The sequence below is a fragment of the Oryctolagus cuniculus genome, chromosome 5, assembly GCF_964237555.1.
Source record: "Oryctolagus cuniculus chromosome 5, mOryCun1.1, whole genome shotgun sequence".
Lineage (NCBI taxonomy): Eukaryota > Metazoa > Chordata > Mammalia > Lagomorpha > Leporidae > Oryctolagus > Oryctolagus cuniculus.
The window spans coordinates 685581-711016 of record NC_091436.1 but is presented as its reverse complement, the minus strand read 5'-3'; the positions used below and the strand labels follow the sequence as shown (position 1 = coordinate 711016).

General features: G+C 50.5%; 1 protein-coding gene across 11 annotated transcripts in view; it reads right to left on the bottom strand.

The window, feature by feature from the left end:
* The window catches only part of WDR27 (WD repeat domain 27), a 189896-nt gene that overhangs the window by 129418 nt on the left and 35042 nt on the right, over window positions 1–25436 (bottom strand). For all 11 annotated transcript variants that reach the window (XR_011388906.1, XR_011388907.1, XR_011388908.1 and 8 more), the window contains 7 exons: window positions 23493–23610; window positions 22483–22592; window positions 21506–21573; window positions 20414–20535; window positions 19917–19999; window positions 3107–3185; window positions 1120–1197 (listed from right to left, as the gene is read on the bottom strand). Coding sequence is in view for 8 of the 11 variants with exons in the window: in XM_070074554.1 (XP_069930655.1) it covers window positions 1120–1197; window positions 3107–3185; window positions 19917–19999; window positions 20414–20535; window positions 21506–21573; window positions 22483–22592; window positions 23493–23610 (658 nt within the window). In the remaining 3 variants the exon portion in view is untranslated. The remainder of the gene's footprint in view (window positions 1–1119; window positions 1198–3106; window positions 3186–19916; window positions 20000–20413; window positions 20536–21505; window positions 21574–22482; window positions 22593–23492; window positions 23611–25436) is intronic.

Genomic DNA, 25436 nt, shown 5'->3' with positions numbered 1-25436 from the left:
ACTGACGAGTGTCCTGGGCTACAGCACTCCCTGGGAGACACTGACTGACGAGTGTCCTGGGCTACAGCACTCCCTGGGAGACACTGGCTGACGAGTGTCCTGGGCTACAGCACTCCCTGGGAGACACTGGCTGACGAGTGTCCTGGGCTACAGCACTCCCTGGGAGACACTGGCTGACGAGTGTCCTGGGCTACAGCACTCCCTGGGAGACACTGACTGACGAGTGTCCTGGGCTACAGCACTCCCTGGGAGACACTGGCTGACGAGTGTCCTGGGCTACAGCACTCCCTGGGAGACACTGACTGACGAGTGTCCTGGGCTACAGCACTCCCTGGGAGACACTGGCTGACAAGGTCCTGGGCTACAGCACTCCCTGGGAGACACTGGCTGACGAGTGTCCTGGGCTACAGCACTCCCTGGGAGACACTGGCTGACGAGTGTCCTGGGCTACAGCACTCCCTGGGAGACACTGGCTGACCTGTGTCCTGGGCTACAGCACTCCCTGGGAGACACTGACTGACGAGTGTCCTGGGCTACAGCACTCCCTGGGAGACACTGACTGACGAGTGTCCTGGGCTACAGCACTCCCTGGGAGACACTGACTGACGAGTGTCCTGGGCTACAGCACTCCCTGGGAGACACTGACTGACGAGTGTCCTGGGCTACAGCACTCCCTGGGAGACACTGACTGACGAGTGTCCTGGGCTACAGCACTCCCTGGGAGACACTGACTGACGAGTGTCCTGGGCTACAGCACTCCCTGGGAGACACTGGCTGACGAGGGTCCTGGGCTACAGCACTCCCTGGGAGACACTGGCTGACGAGTGTCCTGGGCTACAGCACTCCCTGGGAGACACTGACTGACGAGTGTCCTGGGCTACCTCATTCTCTACAATCAATGTTCAACAAAGATAAACATTTCCAGCATGAGTGAAAGTTATTAACATGAGACAAATCTGAGTAATAATCACACACACACACACACACACACACACACACACACTGGCATCCGCACACCGTTAAGGTCTTGTACTGTGTGGGAAGCCACCCGCTGAAGTGTTCACAGGGCCTCCTGTGCGCTATTTCAAGCCGACTCACACAAGCACACGGGCCACGTACCATCTATAACTGCTCCTGCACTTTGAAGCTCTTTTCCCATCTTTCCTGTTGTTGGTCTTTGGTGCGAACATATTTACACTGTGGGAAGAAGACTCAAATAGGAATCCGAGCTTTAGTTTCCTCAACACACCCACGTTTCCCAGAGAAACTCTGCAGACTGAGTCCCGAAGCTCCCAGCAGGCTCCCCGCCCTGCAGCCCGAGCCCCCACCCTCTGCCGGTCCCTTGTGGCACTGCTTAAGACCCTGGAAAACCCCTGTCTTTCCTAACGTGGGGACCCCAGGTGGAGCTCAGGGCCATCCACAGTATTGAGACTCCCTTACCCTCCTGCCCCCCCCAGCCCTCCACTCAGAACACAGCTCAGCAGAGCGCCCTGAGAGCACACACTCAGCGGCACAGGGCCGCGGCTGCTGCGCGGCTCCACGGGCTTGGGACGTGGAGGTGCCGTTCCCCTGAGGCCCAGGTCCAGAGCCCGCCGTCCTCCAGCCATCTGCCCCTGCACTCTCCACCCGCACTGCTCCTCCACACCCTCCATCCACCCTTCCATCTCACCAGCCTCGGATCCAGGCATCTCCCTCAACCACTCCACTTCTCCATCCGTCTCCCTCCTCTCCAGTCCTCCACCCATCCACCCTCCACCGATTCATCTCTCCACCGTCATTCTGCTCTCTCCATCCACCCATCCTCTTTCCTCTCCCTCCCTCTATAAGCGTCTCATGGGAGGCTCTGGAGTCTGTAAAACAGATAATCAGGACACCAAAGCCTGCTTATCATTGGTCAGGCCAAAGAGAAAGAGAGGCAGGAGGGGCTGGCAGGCATGACGGTGGCCATGGCTTTACGCATGGGATGGAGGTCTGGAGACCTCCGAGCAGAGCCCTGAGGTGAGTGAAGCTAGAGGTGGACAGGGCAGCAAGCTGGGTGGAGGAGAGGTCAAAGGTCAGAGAGCCAACCAAGGAGAGGCCAGAGATCCCGAGGGCCCTTGGCATCCTGAATGCAGGGCCCACCACACGGGGGCGCCAGGGAACAGGGCACCGGGGCCACTACAGGAAGAGCTGGGGAAGTGTCCGGACTGGGGGTTAGAGAAGGGATGTGTGTCTTCACCGCACACGGGGAAGCTCCATTTGTCGTGACAAATCCAGGGAGTGCAAGGCTTGCTGCCAAAGTGCCAGTCCACTTCCTGTCTCCGTGGTGCGGAGCCCCTCCCCTCACTCAAGGCTGCGCTAACAAAGGGCCGCGTGCTGGGCCTTCCAGGGCTGCGTGATTTCAAGCACCACTGTCCACCCCAGACCCATGCCCAGACCACTGTCCACCCCAGACCACTGTCCACCCCAGACCCAGGCCCAGATCACTGTCCACCCCAGACCCAGGCCCAGACCACTGTCCACCCCAGACCCAGACCCAGATCACTGTCCACCCCAGACCCAGGCCCAGACCACTGTCCACCCCAGACCACTGTCCACCCCAGGCCCAGGCCCAGACCTAGACACTGTCCACCCCAGCCCAGGCCCAGACCCAGACCCAGGCCCAGATCCAGGCCCAGACCCAGACACTGTCCACCCCAGACCCAGACCCAGACACTGTCCTCCCCAGACCCAGGCCCAGACCCAGGCCCAGACCACTGTCCACCCCAGACCACTGTCCACCCCAGCCCCAGACCCAGACCCAGACCCAGATCCAGACCCAGGCCCAGACCCAGACCCAGATCCAGGCCCCACCAACTTCCCATCTCACCAGGAACCGTCTGATCACCTGGCAAGGACTCCAGGGCTGAGGGAGGCCAGCATACAGCAAGCACTCAATAGTGGCTGCCACTGCCCTGACAGTGACACTGTGGGGCCCGCCCACCACGTCACTGCTGTCCACATCTCTGCCTCCTCTCCCCATGGAATGGCCCCCCAGGACAGAGTCTGTGCCCAGCTAAACCCTGCCTTACAGCACAGGGCCAGCTCTGTGCGTCACTGACACAGCCAATGAGCCTGCTGCACTTACCACGGTGCTGCCGTGTAACCCGATGACCGGACCTTACTGTGGAAAACCAGGGGTTGGTCCTTGATGACGCTCCGCACAGCTGCCCGCAAACAAGTTTAAGGGAAAAGCAAATACTTGACATTAACAGACATGGAAAGAACGTAGTCTCTTAGAAACAGACAGCAGGCAGAACAATGTCTCTGTCCCATAAAATGAGATTTTCTACCTGAGGTCACATCCATCAACACCAGCAAAAGAAGATAAACCAGGGATTAAGAGTACGAGGACACTGCGCCATTGCTCCCTCATGCTGCCCACCACAGCGTCCAGCACAGCCACACCCTGTGCACTGGGACGCTGGCTCTTCCAGGCAGCACTGGCTACAGGCCCACCAGGCACAAGAGACGAGTGGCAGCAGACCTCCCGTGGGGGCATTAGCAAGAACCCCCAAGAGCACTCGCTCTACAAACCTGCAGTAAACACAGCCTCGCTACAGACAGGAGCATCAGTGATCTCACTCCAACTTTCTGCCCTGCTTCTCCATCAGGATTCGCAGTAACAAGAGCAGCGCTGAAGGCTGCGGTGCGTGAGCGGGCACTGGCCACCGACGGGAAGTCCAGCACCGCGGGAGCCCACGCCAGTACTCAGAACCTCCCACGTGCTTTCAGACAAGCACAGTTCTACAGGACTGTCTTTAGAGCATGAATACGCTGTGCCACATTACAGTTAGGAAAAGGGGCACCTGCATAATGATGGCAGTTCTAGAGTTCTCCTCCGACTGCCAGACAACGAAACCAGCTCTGCCTCTGGCACTGTTGCACACTGGATAACCTGAACCATATTCCCGGCAGAACCAGGTACCCCACTCTGCTGAGCGCTCAGCTAATACCTTGCATGTCTCCTGCAAGACGTGGCCAGGAGTCAGGGAGGCAGAGCTCACGGGGCCCCGGCAGAGCCCAGGCCTGCAGGAAGGGAGGGGCCCTTGGAGGAGAGAGCCACACAGACCTGGGCCCAAGGAGACCCCTCAGAGAGGGGAGAACTGGGACCAGAACTGCCCCCAGGCCACAGAACGGTGCTGTCCTGGTCATGCTATCAGGTGGAGGAAACATTTTCTCTAAGGAAACAAAAATCTCCAACAGGAAAATAATTTCAGGATGAAATAAAGTTATGGGGTGCCTTAGCACATTTCACTATGAGGAAGCTCTTAAAGTACTAGAATAAACAGAAATACATCCTGCACTTTTTCAAAAATACTTTAATCATTGAAATACAATAGCTCTTCATCTATCACCAGCTTACCCTGTCTGCGTTATTCCTATTATGCTTTTCTTTTTTTATTTTTTTTTATTTTTGACAGGCAGAGTGGGCAGTGAGAGAGAGAGACAGAGAGAAAGGTCTTCCTTTGCCGTTGGTTCACCCTCCAATGGCCGCCGTGGCCGGCGCGCTGCGGCCGGCGCACCACGCTGATCCGATGGCAGGAGCCAGGTACTTCTCCTGGTCTCCCATGCAGATGCAGGGCCCAAGCACTTGGGCCATCCTCCACTGCACTCCCTGGCCACAGCAGAGAGCTGGCCTGGAAGAGGGGCAACCGGGACAGAATCTGGCGCCCCAACCGGGACTAGAACCCGGTGTGCTGGTGCCGCAAGGCGGAGGATTAGCCTACTGAGCCATGGCGCTGGCCCCCTATTATGCTTTTCTAAGGACAATGATGCAAATTGTGAAATTAGAGCAACACTAAGTCAACCGTATTTGCTCATTTCCCGTGTGACTGTTCTCTAAGCAACACACCTTCCTGCCACACAGGAAGTGCAGCCGCGTAACAGTCCTGTCTGTACAACTGTTCTTTTTTTTGTTTTAAGATTTATTTGTTTATTTATTTGAAAGTCGGAGTTACAGAGAGGAGAGGCAGAGAGAGAGACAGAGCAAGAGACAGATCTTCCATCCACTGGTTCACTCCCCAATTGGCCGCAACAGCCGGAGCTGCGCCCATCCGAAGCCAGGAGCCAGGAGCTTCCTCCAGGTCTCTCATGTGGGTGCAGGGCCCAAGCACTTGGGCAATCTTCTACTGCTTTCCCAGGCCACAGCAGAGAGCTGGACTGGAGGTGGAGCAGCTGGGTCTCGAAATGGTGCCCATATGGGATGCCGGTGCTTCAGGCCAGAGCATTAACCCGCTGTGCCACAGCACTGGCCCCTGCCACCCCATACAACTGTTCTTACAGGCGACTTCCTCATAAAACCTAAGCACTGCATTTGGTTGTAAGGCTCCTCTGAAATAAAATGTTCCGTATTAATAAGCACAAGAAAATCCCACTTCCCCAGGAGTCACAAAAATGAAACATATGTAAGAAGAAAAGCTGAAGAAACAGTCAGTTTAAGAGAGAGAGAGAGAACCATGTGTCTCTTTTCAAAACAGGCTTTCACACAGAGGTGTGTGACAAAGTCACCCTCCAGAAAGCAAGCCATCAGCACCAGGCTGACATCACCACCACCTCGCTGCGTGGAAATATAATGGGAACTTGGAGTTCACCCACAAGGAGCTCTATGAGTGAAATTCTGACAAATTATCTGAACAACCTAGGGCTATTCTATTAATTAAGACTGACTAGTCACAAGTATTTCCAAAATAGCTTAAAAGAAATGTATACGTTCATTTGTGGTATAAATTAAATCAAGGATTTAAAAAGGCTTTTTACGTTACACAGTATGAAGGTACTTCATGCCGTTGATCCATATACTAAAGAGTGATTAAAGTGGCATGCTTTAGTTATACATATTTACCACACGAAAACCACAAGAAGGAAAGACATGGAGGCTGGCATGGTGCTGCAGCAGGTTAAGACACTGCCTGTGACACTGGCGTCCCATGAGCGCTGGTTTGAATCCCAGCCACTCCACTTCCAATCCGACTCTGCTAATGCACCTGGCAAAGCAGATGTTCCAAGTGCCCAGGACCTTACCACCCACGTGGGAGACCCAAGTGCAGCTCCAGTCTCCTGGCCTTGACCTGGCCAGGAGTGAATCAGGGGATGGAAGACCTCTCTCTCTCTCTCTCTCTCTCTCTCTCTCCCCCTCTCTCTCTCTCTCTCTCTGTTTCTCTCTCCCTCCCTCCCTCGCAGTACTCTACCTTTCAAATACATAAATAGATCTTAGGAAGGAATGAAGGACAGATGGACAGGATGGAAATGACTTAAAATGGTATGAACAACAGGGTCCCATCACTGGACCCCACACAGGAGCCACATTCCCCCGCCCTGTCCAGGCTTCCCGGGCACAGCAGCCGGCGCTGCACCTGCTGCGGTCTTGCAGGGAGCAGCATGGGAGCTGAGAGGCTGGCATCTGTGTCTGCCCCATCAGTCACGTGTTCAGGTGACTTCCCAGAGAAAAGAACTAAGCAAGCTAGGTTTCACCTCGTAGAGGGAGAAAGGAAACAACAGATTCTGAAAGCTCAAGTGAAGCTACAGACGTGTGCTGGAACCGGAAGAAAATCCAGGGAACCAGGCCAACAGTGTTCAGACTGCAGGCTGCTATGCCCCCTTTTTCCTTTAAAATAAAAATAAATCTAAAAAAAAAAAAAAAAGATACCTGGGATGGAGCCCTGACCCCTCCATCTCTAGCTGCAAACTTAGGTAGTGTATTAAAAAAAAAAAAAACCCACACATGATTTTCCAGTGAACCAAGCAACTCACAGTCAAACCTCAGAAGGACCACAGCACCCAACAGTCCACAGTGACGAAGCAGAGGACGCCTGTGCATACGTGTGTGTGTCGAGTCCACAAAGGGCAGGCCTTTGGCCTAGGAGGTAGGAGGCCTGCATCCCATACTGGACTCCAGTTCTGGGTCCCCAGTGCAGTGTCCTGCTACCGTAGACCCTGGGAGGCAGCAGGTAAGGAATCAAGCACTTGGGTCCCTGCCACCCATGTGGGAGACGTGGTTTGTGTCCCTGGTTCCTGGTTTTTGCCCCAGCTGAGGGCTATTACATACAGCATATCGGAAATGAACCCATGGACACTCCTGCCTGTCTGTCTCCCAGCCTCTCAACTGAATGAATTAAGAATTTTTTTAAGTAGTAAATAAATTAAAACAAACAATTCACAAAGAAAATACCATATTCATACAGTTTAAATTTGGCTGTATATAATTAAGGCACTCAAAATGATCTGGGATAGACGTAGATAATAAACAAGGGGCTACACTGAAGTCACACTGTGTGTATGGAAGACGAGACATCCGTAGTCTCACAATCACTGTGTGTGTCAGGGCTGGGGGCTAGAGTTGCTAAACCAGCCTGCTCAGCACGAATCCCACCCTCAGTCCAATCCTGTGAAGTAGGACGCTAACACGGCGCACCTGGCCTCCTCTCCCCATCCCTGTCCCACCCCTCCCTCTGTATGAAGAGTTAGAGCCCATGTGTGGCGAGATCACACAGGCGCTCTCGCTTGTGTTTGGCTTCTCTGACGAGATTCACTGCAGACTCGTTCCGGCTCGTCCATGCTTGCACATGTCTGAGGGACGCCCACTGCGCTCTGTGCTGTTCACCCACTGACACCGTCTCAGGTTCTTCCACGCCATGGCTACCGTGAACGTGACTGCAATGGACCTCCGCGTGCAGCATCTTCTGGGAGAAAGGACTGCTGGGTAGTACGCTGGCTCCACGTTTAGTTCCATTACAAACCTCCATCCTCTTCCTAAGGGCATACCAATCTGCATTCCCAGCACACATGCACAAGGTTCCTGTTCTTTGACCTCACAACTTATCTTTGACCTGCTGAGAGCCATCCTAACGGCACGAGATGGAACCTCGGGCTTCTGCACTGCAGTCCCCTGAGGACTGGCCATGCTGCTTGCCCGCTCGTCTGTCGGCCATTCAAGGCTTTGCCCACTTCTTATTCAGGTGATGTATGAGGTCCGTACACTCTGGATACTATCCCTTATCAGACATGTGGTTTGAATAGTTTTTACCAGTCCTAGGCTGATGTTGCATTTTGTTTAATGTTTCCTTGCTGTGCAAAAGTTTTATGCAAAATGCAGTCCCATTTATTTCTGCTTTTGTGAGTGAGAGTTATACAAAAACATCTTTTCCAGGACCGGTGTCAGAGCACTTGCCCCATTCTCACCTAGGGCGTTTACAGACTCTGCATTAACACTTTTACCCATTTTTTGCTAATTTAGCTGTGTGGAGAAGATCTGGGCTTGATCTCATTTTTTTTCCTTGCATGCAAAATCGTTTTCTCAGAACTTTCAATTAATTAATAATTTTTAATTGTTTAGTTACATAAAGGGAACAAACGTCATGTATTTTGTAGATTTAGGAGCACAGTGAGACGCCCCACACTACCCTGCTTCCTCCTTCCTTTCCTATTCTTTCCATTTTTGCAAGGACATATTTCCAGTTTCTTTTATAATCATGAGCTTTACTCTCCACTAAAGAATTCAACAAATACTAAGAAGGAGAACTGTTCCTCAACAGTAGAGACGAGGGCTGTAAATAATAACCAAATCTCACAATGTTAATTTTGCTCACATACATTATATTTTTGTACTGTATTTGTTTCCATAGATCAGGGAAACATACAATATTAGCCTTTTGGGGACTGGCTTGTTTCACTAAGTATAATGATTACCAGTTGCAGCATCCATTTTGCTGCAAAAGACAGGATTTCATTCTTCTTACTGCTGAGTGGTATTACACAGTGCATATTCATCACTTTCTCTTTATCCGGTCATCCGTTGATGGACGTCTGGGTTAATTCAACATCCTAGCTATTGCGCATTGTGTGCAATAAACACGGGGGTACACATAACTCTTTATATGCTGATTACATTTCCTTTGGATACATTCCCAGGATTCTGAGGAATCCCCACACCATTTTCCACATGGCTATACCAGTTTACAGTCCCACCAACAATGCTTTAGGGTATGTTTTCCCCCACATCGTCACCAGCGTTTGTTGTTTGCTGATCTCTGTATGTGAGCCGTTCTACCTGGGATGAGATGAAACCTCACTGTAGTTTTGATTTGCATTTTCTTAATGGCTAGTGATCCTGAGCATTCTGTCATGTGTCTGTTGGAATTTGAATTTCATCTAAAAATACATATTCATGTGCTTTCCCCATTTCTTAACTAGATTGTTTGTCTTATTGTTGAGTTTCTTGAGATCTTTATAGATTCTGGATATTAATCTTTTATCAGTTGCATAGTTTGCAAATATTTTCCCCAATTCTGTCAGTTGCCTCTTCACTATGCTGAGTGCTTCCTCTGCAGTGCAGAAGCTTCTCACCTTGATGTAATCCCATTTGTCTATTTTGGCTTTCACTGCCTGTGCTTCTGGGGTCCTTTCCAAGAAGTCTGACTATGCCAATGTCTGGCAGAGTTTCCCCAATGCTTTCCTCTAGTAATTTGATACCAGGATGTAGATTTAGATCTTTATTCTATTTTCAGTTGATTTGTGTATAAAGTGTAAGGTAGGAGTCTTGTTTCATAGTTCTACACGTGGAGATCCAATTTGCCCAGCACCGTTTGTTGAAGAGACTGTCCTTTCTCCAGGGATTAATTTTAGCTCCCTTGTCAAAGATTAGCTTGTAGATGTATGGATTAATTTCTGGATTCTCGGTGCAAGTACGCTGGCACAGTGGGTTAGGCCATCACCTGCAGCCCCAGCATCCTATGTGGACTCCAGCGCCAGTCCCAGCTGCTCCACTTCTGATCCAGCTCCCTGCTAGTGTGCCTGGGAGAGCAGCAGAAGATGGCCCAGGTCTTTGGGCCCCTGCACCCAAACGCAAGACCCAAGTGAAGCTCCTGGATCCTGGCTTCATCCTGGCTCAACGCTGGCCCTTGCAGCCATTTGGGGGGTGGACCAGAGGATGAAAGACCCTTCTCTCCCTCTTTCCCTCTGTCTGTAATTCTGCCTTTCAAATGAATAAAATGACTGCTTTTTAAAAAATTTCTGGGGTTTCTATTCTGTTCCATCACTCAACATGTCTATTTTTGTGCCAGTACAAACCTGTTTTGATTATAACTGCCCTGTAGGATATGTTAAAATCTGGTATTATAATGCCTTTGACTTTGTTTTTGTAGTTTAAGATTGCTTTAGCTATTCAGGGTCTCTTGTGTTTCCATATGAATTTTAGCATAATTTTTTTCTAGATTTGAAAAAATTTTGGATGCGATTGCACTGTATCTGTAAATTGCTTTTAGTTATACAGAGGTTTTGATAATATTAATTCTTCCAATCCATTTTTTTCATGTCTGAGTCTACTTCTTTATGTTTTTCAGTTTTCATTGTAGAGCTCTTTCACCTCCTTAATTACATTTATTCCAAAGAATTTAATATTTTTTGTAACTATCCTGAATGGGATTGATCTTACAAGTGCTTCCTCAGCCATGGCATAGTTTGTGTATACAAACACTATTGATTTTTTATTTTTTTAATTTTTTTTGACAGGCAGAGTTAGAGAGAGACACACACACACACAGAGAAAGGCCTTCCTTTTTCTGTTGGTTCACCCCCCCAAGTGGCCGCTAAGGCCGGCACGTTGCGGCCGGCACGCTGCACTGATCCGAAGCCAGGAGCCAGGTGCTTCTTCCCAGTCTCCCATGCGGGTGCAGGGTCCAAGGACCTGGGCCATCCTCCACTGCCTTCCTGGGCCACAGCAGAGAGCTGGACTAGAAGAGGAGCAACTGGGACAGAATCTGGCACCCGACAGGGACTAGAACACGGGGTGCTGGTGCCGCAGGCAGAGGATTAGCCTAGTGAGCCGCGGTGCTGGCCCAAACACTATTGATTTTTGTGTGTTGATTTTATATACTGCAACTTCACCAACAGGTAAAGTTATGTGTTCCAAGTCTCTTAGTGCAGTCTTTTGTTTTCCTGTATGAAGAATCATGCCATCTGCAAACAAGGATAATTTGATTTCCTCATTTTTTAATTTGTATCCCTTTGATTTCCTTTTATTGCCTAATGGCTCTGGTTAAAACATCCAGAACTGTGTTGGACACCAATGGTGATTGTAGGCATCCCTGTCTGGTTGAAGATCTTAGTGGGAATGCTTCCAGCTTTCACCATTCAATAAAATGCTGGCTGTGGGTTTGTCATGGATTGTCTTGATTGTACTGAGGAATTTTCTTCTGTACCGAATTGGTTTAAGGCTTTCATCATAAAAAAAATGGTGTTTTATTTGAAATTCAGGGTTACAGAGAGAGAGAGAGATCTTCCAACTGCTGTTTCACTCCCCAAATGGCTTCAGTGACCGGGGCTGGGCCAGGCAGAAGACAGGAGCAAGAACTTTCTTCCAGTTCTCCCAGGTGGGTGCAGGAGCCCAAGCACTTGGGTCATCCTCCACTGTTTTCTCAGGTACATTAGCAGGGAGCTGGATCAGAAATAGAGCAGCTGGGACTTGAACCAGTGCCTATATGGGATGTCAGAGCTACAGGCTGGGGCTTTAACCCACTGCACCACAGCACTGCTTCCAGGATGTTGTATTTTACCAAATGCTTTCTCTGCATCTATTGAGATAATTATATGGTTTTTATTCTTCAGTATGTTAATATGATGTATCATATTTATTGATTTGCATACATTGAAACATTCCTGTATACCAGAGATAAATCCCACTTGGTCTAGGTGAATGATCTTTCTGATTGTTGTTGGATTTGATAAGCCAAGTATTCTACTGAGAATTTTTGCATCTATGTCCACCAGTGACACTGGTCTACAGTTCTTTCTCTGTTGTATCTTTTTCTTGTTTGTGGAATTAAGGTAATGTTGGCCTCATAGGATTCTGGGAGGATTCCCTCTCCTTCAATTGTTTCGAATAGCTTGAGAAGAATTAGAAGTAGGTCTTTAAAAGTCTAGTAGAATTCAGCAATGAAGCCATCCAGTCCTGGGCTTTCCTTTGTTATGAGGGTCTTTATTACTGATTCACTCTCCATCTTAGTTATTGGTCTGTTTAGTTTTTCTTCATATTCATGACTCATTTTTTGTAGACTGCGCCCAGGAAGCTACCCAATTCTTCTAGGTTCTCCAATTTGTTGGCATATAGCTGTCTGTAGTAATTACTGATGACTGGTTTTATTTCTGTGGTATCATTTGCTACATCTCCTTTTTCATCTCTGATTTTATTGACTTGGGTCTTCTCCCTCTTTTTTTGGCTAGTTGGGCCAGTGGTATATCAATTTTTTTTTTTTCAAAAAAAAAAAAAGCCTTCATTGCTCTCTTGTATTTTTGTTTCTATTTTGTTGATTTCTTCTCTAATTTTAATTATTTCTTTACTCATACTAATTTGGGGTTTGGTTTGTTGTTTCTCTGGGTCTTTGAGATGCACTGATAGCTCATTTGATGTCTTTCCAATTTCTTGATGTAGGCACTAATTGCTATAAACTTCCCTCCTAACACTGCCTTTACTGTATCCCATAAGTTTGACACGCTGTGCTGTTATCTTCTTTTGCTCCAAGAATTTTTTATTTCCCTTCTTATTTCTTCTATGACCCACTGTTCATGTAGAAGTGTGCTGTTCAGTCTCCGTGTGCTTGCATATGTCCCAGAGATTCTTAAGTTGTTAATTTACAGCTTTCATGTGGTCAGAAAAGGTGCATGGTATGATTTCAATTTTTTTTATTTGCTGAAACTTGCTTTAAGGTCTAACAGATGGTCTATCCTAGAAACAGTTCATGCACTGATGAAAATAATGTGTATTGTTCAACTGTGGGATGAACGGTTCTGTAAATATCTGTTAGGTCTCTTTGGGCCATAGTGTATATCAGTTCTCTTGTTTCTTTGATGATTTTCTGTCTAGCTGATCTTTCCATTGACGAAAATCTGGTGCTGAAGTCCCATATTACTGTTGTGTTGGATCTGTATCAACCTTTAGATCTATTAACATTTGTTTTAATAGCCAGGTGCCCTGGCATTGGGTGCATATACATTTAGTACAGTCACATCTTCCTATTGACGGACCCCTTAATCATTACATAATGCCCTTCTTTGTCTTTTTTAACAATTTTTGTGTTAAAGTGTATTTTGGAATGATATTAGGATGGCTATGCCTGCCCGTTTTTACTTTCCAGTAGCATGGAATATCTTTTTCCATCCTTTCACTTTCAGTCCACATATATCTTTGTTGGTGAGATGTGTTTCTTGTAGACTACAAATAGATGGGTCTTGTTTCTTAATCCATTCAGACAGTCTGTGTTTTTTAATTGGAGAATTTAGGCCATTTTCATTCAAAATTATTATTAATAAGTATAAGTTTGGTCTATTTTTTCCCTAAATATTCCTATATTTGCTTGGGATTTCTTTGTACTTTTACTAGATTTTTTGCCTTCACATTCTTTCATAATGATGACTTCCTTTCTGTGTTTCTATGTGAAGCACATACTTAAGAACAATTTTAAGGCTGAACAAGTGGTGACAAATTCTTTCAATTTGTATTTATTTTGGAAGGTCTTTATTTCACCTTCATTTAAAAATGAGAGCTTTGCAGGGTACAGTATTCTGGGTTGACAGTTTCTTTCTTTTAGGACTTGAATTATGTCTCACCATTATCTCCTAATGAGAAATTGGCTGTTTGTCTAATTGGGGATCCTCCGAAGGTAATCTGGTATTTCTTTTGTGTACATTTTAGAGTCCTTTTCATTTTGCTGACGAAATTTTGACTATAATGTGTCATGGTGAAGATCTTTTCTGATCGTGTCTACTAAGACCTCTATGTGCTTCCTGTACTTGGATGTCCCCTTTCTCCAAATTAGGGAAGTTTTCTATCATTTCACTGAAAAGGCCTTCTAATCCATTCTCTCTTTGCATGCCTCCAGGGACTCCTAAGACCATATATTTGATAGCTTGATAATATCCCATAAATCTCAAATGCTACTTTGTTTTTCTAATTGCTTTTGTCTGATTGAGATATTTCCAAGGATTTGTCTTCTAGCTTACTCAGATATTCATTCTTCTGACACACCAAGTCCGTTGTTGAGGATATCCACTGTATTTTCTATTTGACATACTGAATTCTTCATTTCTAATACTTCGGTTCAATATCTCTTCAATATCCCAATCTCCCAGAAAAAAATTGTCATCCATACTGTGTATGGATTTCTCATGAATCTCTTTCTCTGTGTGTTTCTGAGTAATTTTATCATCATTGTATTGAATTAATTTTCAGGCATTCTATCAATCTCTTCATCTTCACATTCTAATATTGAGGTGTTGTGTTCCTTTTGGGGACCTGTGTTGTCTTCCTTATTCTTATATTTCTGTTTATTTTTAGACATTTGTGGAAATAGTTGTTGGTTTTCTCCTCTGATGAGTTTTATCTTTGAACTATGCCACTGTAGCTTAATGGAGTGTCTCTCCCTTCAGTGGATATCCAGAGAAGTGTGCCGGCTGAGGGCAGGGAACTCTGGCCTGTGCTCAAGGGTAGGGCGAGAATCCAGGGTGACACTCAAGTTGGGCATGGTAGATCCCTTCTACTGTCAGCAGAGGGGAGGGGACGATCATGCTTGTTGGTGTCCTCATCTTTTATTCCAAGGCGATCAATGTCAGGGTTAGCCCACAGGGGGGACAACCCGCACCCACACAGGTGCATTAACTGCACAAGGATCTATGCAGTCCTGGGTGTGAGCACAGAATCCTCTGCAATGAGCCAGCCCAGACAGTCAGGGAGCGCTGAGCCTGATGTCAGACACAGTGACGGTCCACCCAATGCCCTGTCGTGCACAGACTCCCCACAGTCACAGAGAGCAAGGCTCCTGCAGTCACGAACTGCAGAGGACCCACTCTCAGCCCCACGAGCCCACCCACCCACAGACAGCAGAGACCTTCCCAGAGCCATCTGCTGTACGGCTCCACCCTGTGCCCCAGAGCCTGTGTACACCGAGGGGATGCGAGCACCTCACGTCCTAAGTGGTGCCCAGCCCCTTGCCAACTCTCCCAGCCAAAGTGGGGAATGTGGGTTTTTCCCCTCTGGTAAAATCCCCTGGTCACACACGTGAGCTGTGGCAGCCTCTACTGGTACCACGATGGCACTTTCTCCCCAACAGAAGCCAGGTACACCCCGCCCCCTGCTAGGGCTCCAGGCCAGACTCAAAGTCAGTGTGCCCACAAGTTTCTCCCTCAAGCAACACCACCAGTGGCACAGGCTGCTGCCATCCGCTCTCGCCTCTCTCTCGGAAGCTGCCATCTCCTCCAGCCCCCGCTGTGGGAGTCACGGGTCCCTGCTCACTGCTGCGTGTCTGCACTTTCCACACTGCCCCATGGCATCCCTCTTCTTCCTGTAGAATCTCCACTGCAAACGTCTCTCCAACGCTCCCCTGGGAACGCACTTCTACTACTTCTGCTATCTCCCCTGGTCAGAATCAGCTCATCTTTTCCCTATTCAGCCATCCTGGAATCCCCCTAATTAATTAATAATTTAGACACAGAGGGAGAGAGAGAATCTCCCATCTGCTGGTCCATTGTCCAAATACTACTGATTTTCTGTATATTGATTTTGTGTCCTGCAACCTTACTGAATTCATGTATTAGACTGAGTAGTTGTGTGTGGAGCCTGGGAATTTTTACACAAGGCTACGTCACCTGCAAATACAGGTAATTTCACTCCTCCCTGTCCAGCTGGGATGTCTTTTCTTTGCCTTCTCTGATTGCCCTTGCCAAGCACTGCATGTGGAAGAGCACCCTAACCCCTTTCCAGATGGTTACTGGACTTGTGGCGTTGGCCGTGCACTGTCCCCTTTCCAGATGGTTACTGGACTTGTGAGGTTAGCCGTGCACTGTCCCCTCTCCAGATGGTTACTGGACTTGTGACGTTGGCTGTGCACTGTCCCCTTTCCAGATGGTTACTGGACTTGTGACGTTGGCTGTGCACTGTCCCCGTTTCAGATGGTTACTGGACTTGTGAGGTTGGCCGTGCTCTGTCCCCGTTTCAGATGGTTACTGGACTTGTGGTGTTGGCCGTGCACTGTCCCCTCTCCAGACGGTTACTGGACTTGTGAGGTTGGCCGTGCACTGTCCCCTTTCCAGATGGTTACTGGACTTGTGAGGTTGGCCGTGCTCTGTCCCCTTTCCAGACGGTTACTGGACTTGTGACGTTGGCCGTGCACTGTCCCCGTTTCAGATGGTTACTGGACTTGTGAGGTTGGCTGTGCACTGTCCCCTTTCCAGACGGTTACTGGACTTGTGAGGTTGGCCGTGCACTGTCCCCTTTCCAAATCGTTACTGGACTTGTGAGGTTAGCCGTGCACTGTCCCCGTTTCAGATGGTTACTGGACTTGTGGTGTTGGCCGTGCACTGTCCCCTTTCCAGATGGTTACTGGACTTGTGAGGTTGGCCGTGCTCTGTCCCCTTTCCAGACGGTTACTGGACTTGTGACGTTGGCCGTGCACTGTCCCCGTTTCAGATGGTTACTGGACTTGTGAGGTTGGCTGTGCACTGTCCCCTTTCCAGACGGTTACTGGACTTGTGAGGTTGGCCGTGCACTGTCCCCTTTCCAAATCGTTACTGGACTTGTGAGGTTAGCCGTGCACTGTCCCCGTTTCAGATGGTTACTGGACTTGTGAGGTTGGCCGTGCACTGTCCCCTTTCCAGATGGTTACTGGACTTGTGAGGTTGGCCGTGCACTGTCCCCTTTCCAGATGGTTACTGGACTTGTGAGGTTGGCCGTGCACTGTCCCCTTTCCAGACGGTTACTGGACTTGTGGCGTTGGCCGTGCACTGTCCCCGTTTCAGATGGTTACTGGACTTGTGGCATTGGCCGTGCACTGTCCACTTTCCAGATGGTTACTGGACTTGTGGCGTTGGCTGTGCACTGTCCACAAACGGTCCTTACTGTGCTGAGAGACTTTCCTTCTATGCCTGACCAGCGGATGCTAAGAAGGCTGGACTTGGTCAAGCACTTGCCACTGAATTGATTGGCATCTACTGATGTGAGGTACCTCACTGATTGATTTGTTCAACAATCCCTGTGGGTCAGCGCTGTCGCATAGTGGGCTAAGCCTCTACCTGTGGCACCGGCACCCCATATAGGCACCAATTCATGTCCAAGCTGCTCCTCTTCCAATCCAGCTCTCTTCTTATGGCCTGGGGAAGCTGTGGAAGATGGCCCAAGTGCTTGGGCCCCTGCACTCATGAGGGAGACCCAGAAGAAGCTCCTGGCTGCTGGCTTTAGATGGCCCAGCTCCGGCCATTGCAGCCATCTGGGGAGTGAACCATCAGATGGAAGACCTCTCTCTGTCTCTCCCTCTCTCTGTAACTCTGCCTCCCAAATAAATAAATAAAATCTTAAAAGAAAAAACAATCCCTGCATGCCAGGATAAACCCCCACTAGGTCATGATTCAGTCTTCCAGAAAAGGAACGAGGGAGCAAGACAGCAAATGTAAAACAACAAAACAGCAGAAGCTCATAGCTAACAATAACACCTGACTACCAGTAGGCTGGATTCTCCAACCAAAAGACACAGAGTGGGAGCCACCTGTGGCACCGGGGCAGTGCCCTGACCTGTGGCCCAGCACCGGGGGCAGTGCCCTGACCTGTGGCCCAGCACCGGGGCAGTGCCCTGACCTGTGGCCCAGCATCCCCTGTGCGCACCCGTTCATGGCCAGCTGCCCCACTTCCAATCCAGCTCCCTGATCACGGCCTGGGGAAGCAGTGGACGATGCCCGAGTGTGTGGGCCCCTGCACCCACGTGGGGGACCTGGATGAAGTTCCTGGTTCTTGGCTTTGGCCCAGCCCAGCCCCGGCTGCTGTGGCTGCCTAGGGAATGAACCAGGGGGGGAAGTGCTCTCGCTCGCTCGCTCGTTCTCTCTCGCTCTCTCTCTCTCTCTCTCTCTCGCTCTCGCTCTCTCTCTCGCTCGCTCGTTCTCTCTCGCTCTCGCTCTCTCTCTCTCACTTGCTCTCTCTCACTCTCTCTCGCTCTCGCTCTCTCTTGCTCGCTCTCTCTCTCTCTAACTCTGCCTTTCAAACAAATAAGTCTTTAAAAAATACATGGAGTAGATATAAAACAGACCCCATTGTGTGCTGCCTGCAAGAGTCTCACGTGAGCTTTAAAGGCAGACTTAGAAAACTGGAAGGATAGAAAAAGATATTCCATGTAAGGGACAATCCAAAAAGAGCAACTGCGGCTACACTTACCCCTGATGTATGAACTTCAACTCAGAAAGCGCCACGGTCTGGCACGCGACGTAGCAGGCTAAAGGCCTGGCCTGCAGCGCTGGCATCCCATAGGGGCGCCGGTTTGAGTCCCAGCTGCTCCACTTCCCATCCAGCTCTCTGCTAAGGCCTGGGAAAGCAGTAGGAGATGGCCCAAGTCCTTGGGCCCCTGTACCCATGTGGGAGACCCACAGGAGGCTCCTGGCTTTGGATCAGCACAGCTCTGGCCATTGCGGCCATCTGGGGAGTGAACCAACAGATGGAAGACTCTCTCTGGCTCTACCTGTCACTGTTACTCTTTCAAATAAATAAAATAAATCTTTAAAAAAATAAGAAAGTGTCACCAAAGAAGAAAAGGAGTCAATTTATCAGGAGAATTTAACAATTCTAGATACACACATACCGAGCATTGCAGCAACTAAAAACAAAAAGCCAATACTAACGGACACATGGGAGGAGAGGGGTAGCAACATGAGCTTAGGAACTGCAACCCCCACACCCTCAGCACTGAGTAGGCCTTCAACCCCCACACCCTCAGCACTGAGTAGGCCTTCAACCCCGACACTCTCAGCACTGAGTAGGCTTTCAACCCCCACACTCTCAGCACTGAGTAGACCTACAACCCCCACACCCTCAGCACTGAGTAGGCCTACAACCCCCACACCCTCAGCACTGAGTAGGCCTTCAACCCCCACACCCTCAGCACTGAGTAGGCCTACAACCCCCACACCACTGAGTAGGCTTTCAACCCCCACACCCTCAGCACTGAGTAGGCCTTCAACCCCCACACCCTCAGCACTGAGTAGGCCTTCAACCCCCACACTCTCAGCACTGAGTAGGCCTACAACCCCCACACTCTCAGCACTGAGTAGGCCTACAACCCCCACACCACTGAGTAGGCTTTCAACCCCCACACCCTCAGCACTGAGTAGGCCTTCAACCCCTACACTCTCAGCACTGAGTAGGCCTACAACCCCCACACCCTCAGCACTGAGTAGGCCTACAACCCCCACACCCTCAGCACTGAGTAGGCCTACAACCCCCACACCACTGAGTAGGCTTTCAACCCCCACACCCTCAGCACTGAGTAGGCCTTCAACCCCCACACTCTCAGCACTGAGTAGGCCTACAACCCCCACACTCTCAGCACTGAGTAGGCCTACAACCCCCACACCACTGAGTAGGCTTTCAACCCCCACACCCTCAGCACTGAGTAGGCCTTCAACCCCTACACTCTCAGCACTGAGTAGGCCTACAACCCCCACACCCTCAGCACTGAGTAGGCCTACAACCCCCACACCCTCAGCACTGAGTAGGCCTACAACCCCCACACCACTGAGTAGGCTTTCAACCCCCACACCCTCAGCACTGAGTAGGCCTTCAACCCCCACACCCTCAGCACTGAGTAGGCCTTCAACCCCCACACTCTCAGCACTGAGTAGGCCTACAACCCCCACACCCTCAGCACTGAGTAGGCCTACAACCCCCACACCCTCAGCACTGAGTAGGCCTACAACCCCCACACTCTCAGCACTGAGTAGGCCTACAGACAGAACGTTACGGAGGGATAACAGGAGTGAACTTTGCACTTCTGACCCACGAAGCTGACAGAAATGGACAGAGTTTGGCAGACGCGGGCTGCAGCGGGAGGAACCGCGTCTGCGACTTCTGTCCCACGGTTTGTCATACTAACCGGGTTGTTTCTGACTAACAGGCTTCGTTCTTTTCCCCTTAACAGTTCCACAATAGAGTGGAGATGTGGGTGAGACGCAGGAGCTGAAATGAAACAAAACCACACTGTGAGCGCAAACAGCTGTGAGACAGAGCTACGTCAAGGAAACACGCACTCTAAGGATCACAATGAGTAATTCATGGTGCGATGCACAGACAGTATTCAGAAAGGAAACTAGCAAGATTATTCTTACTCCAGCAGGAGAAAAATTAATATATCTTAATCAAAGTACAATTCTATAGCTTCGATTATATTCCAGAATAAAATAGTATCTTGCATGGAAATACACTCTGAACCACTTAGTGTTAAACAAGATAGAAGCAAAGGCCGGAAGAACAGTTCTTCAGCATGGTGGTGTAGCTGGGAGTTCACGAAACTCTACTTGCATTCTTAACAGGAGGCATGCAGATGCTGGGCCCCGCTACAGCCGTGAGGGCTTCACAGGGAGCAGCCCGTACCTGGCCAGCACAGAGAGGCTCTGCCCCGCGGCCGGGCTCCCCTGAGACCTCAGCAGGGCCGCCACGTCGACGTCCAGCACGGCAATCTCATTTCCAAACAAGGAGGTGAGCAGGCACACCGCCTGTGGGGCGGAGCCGGGAGAGAATCGTCACGTCACCCACAAGATGACACCGCTGTAGCCGTAAGCAGAGTTAAAATTTAAGTTTCTTCATCTACACTAATAGTCACTCTGGTTGACTGGGAAAGTAGTTGCACAGTACTGTATAAATGACAAAAACATTTCGATTATAAAATCTCATTACTTAGCAAGCTGTTAAATATTCTGCTGAAGAAAGCAAGTGTAAATCAAAAGTAGAGATAAGCACACTACAGGTGTAACACAGGAAATGTTTGATGACCAACCTTATGATCGGAGTATGCTACAGGTGTATCATGGGAAATGCTTGACGACCGACCTTATGATCGGAGTATGCTACAGGTGTAACACGGGAAATGTTTGACGACCGACCTTATGATCGGAGTATGCTACAGGTGTAACACAGGAAATGTTTGATGACCGACCTTAGGCTCAGAGAATGTTACAGGTGTAACACAGGAAATGTTTGATGACCGACCTTATGATCGGAGTATGCTACAGGTGTAACACAGGAAATGCTTGATGACTGACCTTGTGCTCAGAGCATGTTACAGGTGTATCATGGGAAATGTTTGATGACCGACCTTGTGCTCAGAGCATGTTACAGGTGTATCATGGGAAATGTTTGATGACCGACCTTGTGCTCAGAGCATGTTACAGGTGTATCATGGGAAATGCTTGATGACCGACCTTGTGCTCAGAGCGTGTTACAGGTGTATCATGGGAAATGTTTGATGACCGACCTTGTGCTCAGAGCATGTTACAGGTGTATCATGGGAAATGTTTGATGACTGACCTTGTGCTCAGAGTGTGTTACAGGTGTATCATGGGAAATGTTTGATGACTGACCTTGTGCTCAGAGTGTGTTACAGGTGTATCATGGGAAATGTTTGATGACTGACCTTGTGCTCAGAGTGTGTCGCAGGTGTATCATGGGAAATGTTTGATGACTGACCTTGTGCTCCTGGGCTCCACTCATCACGGCACATGACCCAGCAACTCGAATGCTAAGGCTCCGGAAATCTTGATTTTCAAACATAAACAAACGACATTTTAGAGGCCAGCATTCGCTGGCTGCTCTGCCTCCTGTCTGCAGGCGCCCACCCCCGGCCAGGCCCGGCGCTGGGGCCCTCACCAGGGAGGGCACGGCTCCCTCCTCTCGGGCAGTGTGGGCTGGTGGAGAAGCCAGAATCCAGCATGAGATCACAACATAAACGAGTCGTGACAGTGCTGGGGAAGAAATAGTTCGCCACAGGAACCTGCAACCCAGTCTGAAGACAGAGACTGGCAGCGAGCTGGGAGGCCCGGGGCAGGGGAAGGCAGCCACGTGGACAGGCAGCCGACAAGAGCGCGCGGCCTCTGAGGGGTGGAGCCGACGTGCGCCAGGCCAGTCTCCACGCAGGAAGCCACAGGCGCCTCAGAAGGTTACAGCAGAGATGATAATCGAATTTGCTGAGAAACCAGGGCGGCTCCGGGACTTCTGACCAGAGCAGGAGATCGGCTGGGGCTCTGGGCAAGAGAAGAGGAGGAACTGGAAACTCTTGGACTGCGTGTTCCTGGGCACGCGTGTGGCAGGAACAGGTGAGGCGTGGTAACTATTCGCACAGTTCTGCTGGGGACATAGCGGAGGCGAGGGTCAGGACTGGATGGCTGAGACACCCTGAGGCCAAGGAGCTGGCGAGGACGTCTGGGGCAGACGTCAGGTGCTCTGCAGGGATCAGGGACGATGCTGGCAGAGCCTTGGAGAGAATGCCCGACATACACGGGCACGCGGGCTGTGTGCATCTGCCACTAACTGAACACCTCTCACCCTCGAACCTAAACAACAAGGTTTCTACACCAAAACTTTTGACTAACCCAGGCATCAGTCAGGTAAAAAGTCTAAAGTCCTACACAATTTCTATCAAAGGCTATTTGAATTCATGATCTTACCCTTGTACTGTAAAACAGCTTCCAGGTCAAAGTTCGCCAGGTTCAGCATGAACAAGCCGGAGGAGCTCCCAACCCACAGGCGTCTGGAGTCCTGGGAGGTGCAGCTGGCACTGAGGGAGGGAGCAGCATCCTGCTGACCCGACGCCTCGCAGCCAGGACCACACCGCCCGCTGAGCACCTGCTGGTTCCGATTCTCCTCACAGGAGGGGGGCACCCACGTGGCTCCAGGCCCCTCAGCGACCCTACCTGCTGAGGTGGTTGGTTCCTACAACTTGTAAGTACCTTCTGAACTCGCTGCTGAGATTCCCAGGTACCCACAGTCTACTGAAGACAACTAACTCAAGATGGCCATAGCCTGGCACCTGACCCAGCTCCACTCTGGAGTGCACGGGACTTGTTCCCTTCCAAGGTGACGGAGGAGCCTGGAAGCTGCATCCTTTATAGGCCCACCCCTCAGGGGAGCGTCCCAGCTCAGGTGAGAGTCACCCTCAGGGGAGCACCCTGCTCCCTGGCCTACAAGCCCAGGTGGGCATCTGATGCCACGGCAGCCGCCTAACTACAGATGCTGCCAGCTGCGTCTGTGATGATGAAATACACTCAAGTAGAAAACCCACTGGCCCATGGAGCAGAGTGACACGGACGCCACCACAGGTGTGAGTGCTGCTGTCAGCCGGCAAGCGGACAGAGCTCTGTGCGGGGTGCCAGGCCTGGGCTCGCACGGCCCCCCAGCTCCGCTGTGCTCGCAGGCCCTCCTCCTCTCAGGGCAGCCCCAGCTGCAGCAGCAAAGCAGCCTTCACCTCCCGTGGGTTCATCCTTGGGCCCAGCTGACCAACTGCCCAGTTTCACCACTTGCAACGAACCAGGCACCCTGAGGACGCTCACGGCCAGTCATAATCAGATGGAAGCTATTGGGCTCCAGTTTAGTCATTCTTCAAAACTGAACCTATTGGCCATTTCATCCATTTAAGAGGTTTTCTTTCTCTGGCTTTGGCCAGGTTCACCACACTTACAAACCACACTCGGAATTCAGAACAGGTGAAAGGTCACAGTGTCCAAAGCTCAGGATGGGAAGTGTCACTTCGACCTCTTCTCCTTCCGGTTCATTTGTGGAGCGAAGCTGCCTCTCACCTAAGGAACAGAATCACTGGTATCTGAGAAACGAGATGAATCATCAATCAAGTTGAAAGGCCAGCAACTGAAGGGGCATTTGGCGCAGCACGCTGAAGAAGCTGCTCGGGACACCTGCGCTGCGTGTCACCGCCTGGTTTCCTGTTAACGTGCACTCTGAGAGGCACAGACAATGGCTCCACTACGTGGGTGACTGCCACCCATGTGGGGAGCCCAGATGGGGTCCCTGGCCCTTTGCTTGGGCTTGGCCCAGCCCTGAGTGTTGCGTAGTTGGAGAATAAACCAGCAGATGGAAGACCTGTACGTATGTGTGGGTCTGTCTCTGTCTCTTCTTTTCAAAGAAAGTGAAGATAAATTTCCAGTAAAGGCGAGTGATTAATACAGAGGAACGCAGCAGTGAGTATATCCCGAGAATAGCCGAACCCAACTAGGAAGGGCTGCACTCCCTCCCGACTGTGTCCTTGCAGTGAGTATATCCCGAGAACAGCCGAACCCGACTAGGAAGGGCTGCACTCCCTGCCGACTGTGTCCTTGCAGTGAGTGTATCCCGAGAACAGCCGAACCCGACTAGGGAGAGCTGCACTCCCTCCCGACTGTGTCCTTGCAGTGAGTATATCCCAGAACAGCCTAACCCGACTAGGAAGGGCTGCACTCCCTGCCGACTGTGTCCTTGCAGTGAGTATATCCCAGAACAGCCTAACCCGACTAGGAAGGGCTGCACTCCTGACTGTGTCCTTGCAGTGAGCATATCCCGAGAACAGCCTAACCCGACTAGGAAGGGCTGCACTCCCTGCCGACTGTGTCCTTGCAGTGAGTGTATCCCGAGAACAGCCTAACCCGACTAGGAAGGGCTGCACTCCCTGCCGACTGTGTCCTTGCAGTGAGTGTATCCCGAGAACAGCCTAACCCGACTAGGAAGGGCTGCACTCCCTGCCGACTGTGTCCTTGCAGTGAGTATATCCTGAGAACAGCCGAACCCGACTAGGAAGGGCTGCACTCCCTCCCGACTGTGTCCTTGCAGTGAGTATATCCCGAGAACAGCCTAACCCGACTAGGAAGGGCTGCACTCCCTGCCGACTGTGTCCTTGCAGTGAGCATATCCCGAGAACAGCCTAACCCGACTAGGAAGGGCTGCACTCCCTGCCGACTGTGTCCTTGCAGTGAGTGTATCCCGAGAACAGCCTAACCTGACTAGGAAGGGCTGCACTCCCTGCCGACTGTGTCCTTGCAGTGAGTATATCCCAGAACAGCCTAACCCGACTAGGAAGGGCTGCACTCCTGACTGTGTCCTTGCAGTGAGCATATCCCGAGAACAGCCTAACCCGACTAGGAAGGGCTGCACTCCCTGCCGACTGTGTCCTTGCAGTGAGTGTATCCCGAGAACAGCCTAACCCGACTAGGAAGGGCTGCACTCCCTGCCGACTGTGTCCTTGCAGTGAGTGTATCCCGAGAACAGCCTAACCCGACTAGGAAGGGCTGCACTCCCTGCCGACTGTGTCCTTGCAGTGAGTGTATCCCGAGAACAGCCTAACCCGACTAGGAAGGGCTGCACTCCCTGCCGACTGTGTCCTTGCAGTGAGTATATCCTGAGAACAGCCGAACCCGACTAGGAAGGGCTGCACTCCCTCCCGACTGTGTCCTTGCAGTGAGTATATCCCGAGAACAGCCTAACCCGACTAGGAAGGGCTGCACTCCCTGCCGACTGTGTCCTTGCAGTGAGCATATCCCGAGAACAGCCTAACCCGACTAGGAAGGGCTGCACTCCCTGCCGACTGTGTCCTTGCAGTGAGTGTATCCCGAGAACAGCCTAACCTGACTAGGAAGGG